The 8400-nt window shown below is 34.3% G+C and overlaps 1 protein-coding gene across 3 annotated transcripts; it reads left to right on the top strand.

Moving 5' to 3' along the window:
• The first annotated feature begins 3462 nt into the window (after window positions 1-3462).
• LOC111880582 (fatty-acid-binding protein 2) lies at window positions 3463-6697 on the top strand. 3 transcript variants are annotated; one of them, XM_023877013.3, is made up of 12 exons: window positions 3463-3813; window positions 4216-4438; window positions 4607-4747; window positions 4832-5048; window positions 5140-5215; window positions 5290-5392; window positions 5505-5573; window positions 5664-5700; window positions 5783-5857; window positions 5939-5990; window positions 6227-6271; window positions 6402-6697. In XM_023877013.3, exons 2-12 carry the CDS (start codon window positions 4323-4325, stop codon window positions 6497-6499), a joined length of 1029 nt encoding a protein of 342 aa, XP_023732781.1. In that variant the 5' UTR covers window positions 3463-3813; window positions 4216-4322; the 3' UTR covers window positions 6500-6697. The 3 variants fall into 3 exon arrangements, with proteins under 3 accessions (XP_023732781.1, XP_042758622.1, XP_023732780.1); XM_042902688.2 differs by adding an exon at window positions 3913-3981 and having other exon boundaries at window positions 4216-4747; XM_023877012.3 differs by having other exon boundaries at window positions 4216-4747.
• Window positions 6698-8400: the final 1703 nt, after the last annotated feature.

The raw sequence follows: 8400 nt of genomic DNA, 5'->3' as shown, positions 1-8400 counted from the left end.
TGGAATGTGATATGAATCTGACTGAGCTCATCTAATCCAAGCGATAAGCAACCCGGACCACCTGAGCCAAAACCCTAAAAGGACCAATATACGTGGGGCCCAACTTGCCCCTCTTCCTGAACCGGATGACACCTTTCCAAGGTGACACCTTCAGGAGAACCATATCTCCCACCTGGAACTCTAAGTTTGACTGGCGCCTGTCGGCATAACTCTTCTGCCAATTCTGAGCTTTTTGGAGCATGATTTGAACCTGTTGAATCAGCTCAGTGGTCTTGATTACCACCTCGGTACTCACCATAACCCGCTGACCGACCTCACCCCAACAAATAGGAGTCCTGCATTTCCTCCCGTAGAGCATCTCAAAAGGAGTTCGATCAATGTTGGTGTGATAACTGTTGTTATATGAAAATTCTGCTAACGAAAGATACATATCCAAACTCCCTCCAAAGTCCAACATACACGCTCGTAGTATATCCTCAAGAGTCTGCATAGTCTGCTCACTCTGACCATTGGTACGCGGATGGAATGTTGTACTGAAAAGGAGACGAGTGCCCAACTCGTCATGAAACCTCTTCCAAAACCTAGAAGTAAATTAGACATCTCTGTCAGAAACCATTGACACCGAATCCCCATGACGTGCCACCACCTTCCTGATATAAATCCAACCAACTTCTCTAAAGAAATACTCTCCTGAACCGAAATGAAATGCACGCTCTTGGTCAAACGATCCACGATGACCCATATCGAATATACTCCATGCGCAATTTTGGGAAGCTTTATGATAAAATCCATGGTGATGTCTTCCCATTTCCATACGGGAATCTCCAACGACTGCATCTTTTCGTGAGGTCGCTGATGCTCGGCCTTGACGTTCCTACAAGTCAAGCACCACTCCACGTACCAGGCCACATCTTGCTTCATGCAGGGCCACCAATAATGAGGATGAAGATCCTTATACATCTTCGTTGCCCCAAGATGAATGGAGAACCTCGAATTGTGAGCCTCCTCCATCAGAATCTAGCGTACACCGCCCAAATATGGAACCCAAACTCGTTGATGCAAAGTCAATAATCCACGTTATCATAATCGAAGGAAGCCACCTGACCCACAATGCTCTCACTCTTCCGGTGTTCTTCCTTCATAGCCTCGGCCTATGCCTTATGAATCCGCTCCAACAATGGAGTAATCACGATCATCCATAATGCTCTCCTCCATCAGTCTATTACTTCTGAGTTAGTTAGACAAATATGTCTGCTACACCAAGTTATTAAATAACTTCATACCCTACAAGTCACACCACTTAACACACCCAATAGATATTGACTTACAACACCCCGATATCAAACTAGCTTTACTACATAACATCAAATAATCATTTTAACATAACAAATAGGCATTGACATGTAACATATCAAGTCACATGATTTTACTTGCAACATCCACACATTTCATCATATTGCTTGCAACATCACACAAGTCATATAGCACCATTAATAGTGATGTCTTACAAAAATCACAAGACTCACTAATAATACATCTTACTACATAATATCTCATACTGGACATACATTACATGAGTTATAATAACTACCATATATAATTACCCCCATATAATACAACATTCATCATACATTATGATGTCAACCATCTAAAAAGAAAGCGAGACTACTCCCCTGATTAGTTAGTGAAAACTAACTTCTGCTTTGATCTTAAACTCTACATTGCCTATCTACTTGTCACTTTGTTAATACCTTTAACCCGTTCGGGGTTTTGTATCCTCATAGGATCGTTAATATTCATCTCTTTCTCGGCTCTATTTTACTTGAATTTCATTCTGATTTTCATCCTAAAAAGGTTAGTTGAATGAACATGTTTAACATATATATTTTTAGACACTAAATCGTGATGTGATCTTCCCGAAGCGACCATTTGTCCCTCCTAAGACTTCGCCACATGCACTGAACTATGATGCGTGTCTTATAGATCGGCCATGACAACACATCATGCCAATGTAATGAACGCATCACATCCATGCTTACACCCCAATTTTTCCATGTTTTGCTCTCTTTTTCCACGTGTCTCGTCCCTCTAACATACATGTCCAACAACTGGAGACCGCATCGCGTCGCCCCCATAAAGAAAGATGATTTGAAGAATCGATTGAAAACACTTAAAGACCATTTTGCTCAATTTTATGATGTTTTTTTTGAGGAGTTTCATTAAGTGGATTTTCAAGGGACCGTACAACCAAGTTACTCGTTGCAGAAGATAAAGTATGGGATGAGTTTATTAAAGTAAGCTGGTGTAATACTTTAGTTTTAACTTCTTGATCTTTTTTAACTTCTTAATGTGTTTTTGATGTTTTTTTTAAATAGAATAAGCCCGAAGCATGAGATTTATTTTTTATTATATTTCATTTGACTATCATTTTTACCAATAATTATATATTGGCTACTTCTTGTAAAGTTTTGGAAAGCTCCCGTCTCCATGTTTATTTGGAAGAAGAAATTTACAATGAGTTGGAGCTTATGGGAATGTGATTAGATGAATTGGCAAATGCATATCTTTTTTTGGTGGAGCGTTTGGAAAAAGCACCAAAGTGTTGTCCTCTTTAAACGAGAATGACTAAGTTAGGTAAAATGATAGGAGAACGGAAATGAAGTTCGAAAATTAGATATTGTTTTGCAGCGTGTTGATTTCATTGTATTTAAACACGTTTTTTTGGAACATTTACTTGTTGATTCACATGTTTAGTGATTATTTTGGAGCATTGTTATGACTAGAACATTTTATTAGTTGTTTTGGAACAAATACTTGCTTAGAAGATTTTTCCTTATATAAAAGATAAAGGGTAATTGATATATATATATATATATATATATATATATATATATATATATATATATATATATATATATATATATATATATATATATATATATATATATTAATCAACAAAGGGCAAAAATATATAAATGTCCATTTCATTTAGTTTCCTTTCGGTTGAAAACATAACTTTCATTTATTTTCCTTGTAACTCTAAAACACAACTAATTAAGAAAAAATCTTTCCCTTTCCTCCCATTTCTTTTCATTCTCTTTTATTTCCTTCCATTTCTTTAATTTTAAAACTCGAGAATAGAGTGTTAGGGGGGTGTTTGTGAGTGTTTTTCAATCAATTTTTTAACTTTTTGAAAAAACCAAAAATTCATGGCCTTTTGTAAAAATCATTTTTACATTAAAAGTTTTATGTCTACTAAACATTTTTTTAACTTATTGATTTTTTAAAAAACCAATAAAATAATAAGTTATTTTAAAAAATACTCCAAAACAAGCCAAGTAGCCCTAAATAGGCCGTTCTCGATATAGTTTACCTAACAGAAAGGGTAAGTTTTCCAATTAGTCTAAACCTTGGGGCAAATTCTATAAAATTATATATTATAATTCATGTTGTTTGTCCAAGAGATGCAAGAAAGAGAGAGATACTTTTGCACGCTTTAACAGAACCCGGAATCTTCCTTCCTTCGTTAAGTTCCAGAAAAATCCCAATTTATTTGGCAAAACGGAAACAAAATCGAAGAAAATTTTTAAAATCTTTATTAGTTTTTAGGATTTTTGCTTTCTCTTGCAAAAAAACGGAAAGTCGGTTCAAAGTTTTGATCATTTATTCACCGTATGAAACTTTCGTTCATCATTCCTACCAAAAAGCATATTCGATTCTTGTTGAAAAAACCCTAGTAAAGCTGTTCTTTTTGGACACGAAAGCGTGATCGACCCTCTGTTTTTGGTGCATTGCTTTCCGTGATAATTTCAGGTTCGTTTTAATTGTTTCGGTTAATTTTCTGTGCTATATAACAGGCTGTACATAATTTTCTTCGTAATTTTGTGATTTGCATTCATATTTTGTTCTTAGGTTTGATACAAATTGTTGAGGCTACGATTTTAATAGGAAATATGAATGCCATGTTCCATTTAATTTGCGGTAAACTGGTGTCAATTTGGTCAGCTTTATAGTAATTTTACATTTGAACAGAGGGAATAAACCTCCATCCAATGCCATTGAATTACAAATTTGACATGAATTTCAATACAGAGTTCATGCATCATGAAATTTAATTTACAATGGTGCTATTTTCGATCATCAGATGTTTTACTTCCGCTCCTTATTCTTCTGCATTGCACATAAATCTTTCCATTCTGATTGATTCCATTGCAGTTGTAGGTGTTTCATCTTCTTTCCATCTTCATCTGAAATCATCTCTGAGTTCTGCATTCTTGAAGTAGAAGCAAGAAGAAGATCTTGCAAAACCCTTATTTGCTCTTATGGATCTTGATGAAGGAAGGCCTAAGTTCTTTCCAATGGAAGCTCTTTCCCCTAGTCGATATATCTACCATATAAGTTCATTGGTTGACATTTCACCTCATCATTCTAGAAACTGGTATACCCCTGGAAGTATTGCTCTTCAAGAAACTTTTAGAAACCTTTCAAAGTTTACAGGCACTGTAATGTTATGGTGTTCTAGTAGCTCAAATTCAAATTCAAATATCAGCCATAAAAGATATCAATTTTCTGGCCAAAACAATTATGGATTTTTCTGCAATTATAGGAAAAAAGCACTTGAGATTCCTGAAATTTTTAACAAGTTCTCAAGGTTTGCAATTAAACAACTGGTGGGAAAGGCTAAAGAGCTTCAGTTTATTCCTGCATTATCTTTAGCTGGTAATTTAGTTCCACCACTTGACAACATGTAAGCTTTTCTTCTTTTCAGAATACATTCAATCATGAATCATGCATCTGTTTTTAACATTTTTTTTTTGTATGTGGGGATCAGATCTAGGAATTATCTTGCTGTTTCACATGAAAATGTCAATGGAGTTGTGGGGAGATATATGAATCATGTTCCATGTGAGGTTCAACAACAGAAATGTGGTGATCTTCATGGAAATTTTAATTGTTCATCACCTGCAGTTGAACCAAAAACTGGAATTGAATTCCCAACTTTATTGGATAACATCTTTGGAGGGAGTAATTCCAGTTTAAATACAGAGGTTGAATACTTGAATTGATTCTTTAATTCCATTTTTTGTTGTTAATATCTTGGCAACTTGTTATAAACAACAACCTGTATCTATGTTTCAGGTTCTTGTTGGAACTGGATCGAAAACAATGAAAATAATTAAAATAAAATCTTTGAAGCTCTACGCTTTTGGATTTTGTAAGTATACTTAAAAAACTTCACTTAAATTGTTGGTTTGTTTTGTTCTCAGTTGTTATATAAAATTTCAATAGATGTTCACCCTTATGATATCTGTAAGAAGTTGGGGTCAAAGTATGCTTCTCTTCCCAAAGAGGAGGTCAACAAGCATCATAACTTTTATTCTGATCTTCTCAGGTATTATATAATCTTTTACCTGTAATATATTAATTCCTTTACATTTTGTAAAAAAGTTAATTTAATTTATCATATAATTCAAGTATTTGAATTTTGATGTGATATGCTGCAGGGAGGACATAAGCATGACAGTTAGGCTTGTGGTAAGCTACAATGGACTTAAAATCAGTACAGTTAGAGAGTAAGTCACATAATTCTAATAAAAAAATCATTTTTTGTAAAAAAAGAAAAAAGTTTTAATTTGAAAATTTTTTGTTTTTGTTTCTTACAGTGCTTTTGAGAAGTCACTTCGAGCCCGATTAATTAAGGTGAAACATTATTCCAGTTGATAGTTTATTTTTTTTTTTAAAATAAATTATAACCATTGAGTGTTTTTTATTGGTGTTACAGATGAATCCGGATACTGATTATGACTGCTTAAGAAGTTTTGGGTCTCTTTTTTCAGAGGATATTCCAATACGAGCGGTAATTCTTCTACATTTTGTCAATTTACATATTTACCCTTGGTTTTAATAATAAATAATAATGCATGGTATCAATGTTCAGGGAACAACAATAAAAATTGGGAGGACAGCTGATGGACATCTTGTAACCGAGAGTGAGTCTCTCTCTCTCTCTCTCTCTCACCATAATAAATACTTTACATGATTGGACTGATCAAGTTTTCTAGGGCTATTTTTAATGATGAGAGGTTAAGGAGGGCATTTACGTCTTTTTCACACATGAGAAATTGATAGAGCGGGTCCATATCCCCCATTGACAGTAGTCCCAGTCCTAGTACAACATGTTTTGTTCTGTCATGTCATGTGATGTCATGTACTGATGTTTATGCAGTTGAAGGCAAACGGATTGGTGCAGTTCATAGTAGGGATTTGTGCAGTGAGTGGTCTATTACCTTTATTTATTTGTTTATTTATTGTGTTACAACTTAAGAAATGCAAGTTTTGTTGTTTTGATTTAAAAAAGACAAAAGTTAAAGGTAGTATTTTTGATAAAATTGAATCTTCAGGGGCTTTCTTTGATATGTACATTGGAGATGGGCCAGTGTCAGAGCAGACAAAAACAGAGATTGGAGAAAATGTGGCCAATATAATGAGGAGGTGCTAAGTGCTAGATTATTGTTCTTGAAGTTTAGTGGTGTGAAATGTGAATGTGAATGTGATGGAGGCAACAAAAAGGGTAGAGTAGAGGCCTCCAAAGGCCAGGGGTTATAATGTCCATAGTTAATAGTTACACAACAAATGTGTAATGGAAATTTGTAGTGTGTATGGTGAAATTAATAAAGATATGTTGATTGTTGTTGTAGTGGCTAAAGGGATTTTACATTTCCGGTTTGATTTAATTGGTTTTTTAGCATCTTTAAATTAACAATAACCAAACCAAATAAAGTTTTCGGTTTGGTTTCCTGAATAAAAACGAGTTCATTATGTGAAAACAGATTAACAAGAACATTAAGAAAACTAAATCAAATAAATTAATAGCCATCAAATAAATTGATAAGGAAAGTCTTGATTTTTTTCTTCTATAAAAAAAGCTTAGACCTTAGATCGTATAAGAGGGGTTGGAAACTAACTAGATAAGTGGGCTGCCCGATTTAGGCTTTGTTGAAAATCATTTTTAGTACTAATTTTAAATATTAAATAAAAAATATAAAATTAAATATTAATAAACTAGGTTAATCGGTTTAACCAAAATAATGAAAATTTAACCAAAATCAAACTGAATAAAGTATCCTTATTCGGTTAACCAAACCAAATTAATTGAAAAACAAATAATCCAAACCAATTGAAACAAACTAATGATTTTAATTGGAACAGAAAACAGAAAAAACTCAGGAAATAACTTGTTATACTTCAAAGAACTAACTCAAACTTTGATTACAACCCTTTCCTCTTTGTAATGTCATAACTTGACAATCAACTCTAACCATCTACATATATATCATATACATAGTTAATTAACCAAGGACTTTTAAACCTAGTCTAATACCCACTTGTACTCTAAGACTTTCCTTAATCACGACATTGTGATAAGGACTCTTGGGCAATACGGAAATTACCAACATTCACCCCTTTAATTTTTGAATGGAAATTGAGAGGTCATCTACTCCGAGAAGCTTGCGCATTTCGATAAACTTGATCTTGGCAATAGCCTTTGTTAGAATGTTTGCACACTGTTCTTTCCCACTGACATGTTCCACCAGGATTTCCTTCTCTTCAAAACGTTCTCGAATATAGTGATAACGAGACTTCATGTGTTTACTTCTGCCATGAAAAACCGGATTTTTTTATCAATGTGATTGTTGATGTGTTATCAATATTAATTACCACCTCCTGTGACTTAGAACCAATTACTTCTTGAAGTAAATCACATAACCAGATTGCTTAACAACTTGCTACACATGCAACCATATATTCTGCTTCACATAAAGATAATGCCACCGTTTCTTGTTTTTGTGAACACCAAGTTATAGGTGACCTTCCAATATAGAAAACATGTCCAGTTGTACTTCTTCCATCATTGATATCGATGTTGTGGCCGCTATCACTATATCCAACCAACTTTACTGGTTCCCCTCATGTATATCTAATACCATATCCCAAAGTTCCTTTTATATACCTCATAATTTGTTTTATTGCTGCCATGTGTGACCTTTTAGGAGTTTGCATATACCTACTTGTAATGCCCACTTGCAAGATCAGGTCGTGTATGCAATAAGTATCTCAGTCTTCCCACAAGACTTTGATATTCCGTGGCTTCTATGTCTTCCTTTTTAGAATTCTTTGAGAATTTCATGTTTGAATCCGTAGGAAAAGTAGTTGGATTCCAATCATGCATTCCTGCATCTTTGATACACTTCAATACTAAGATAATATCTTAGCACACCTAGATAAGTCATATCAAGATAAAGTTTGTCGCCATTGCTTGCTTGGACTTGGATATGATGCTTATGCTTGTTCCTATAACCACCGACCGTCTACATAAACTCCGACCATAATTAAATCTGA

This window comes from Lactuca sativa, chromosome 5 (genome assembly GCF_002870075.4).
Source record: "Lactuca sativa cultivar Salinas chromosome 5, Lsat_Salinas_v11, whole genome shotgun sequence".
NCBI classification, from domain to species: Eukaryota; Viridiplantae; Streptophyta; class Magnoliopsida; order Asterales; family Asteraceae; genus Lactuca; species Lactuca sativa.
Note: the sequence above shows the minus strand (reverse complement) of the source record. Positions and strands in the feature narration are given on the sequence as shown.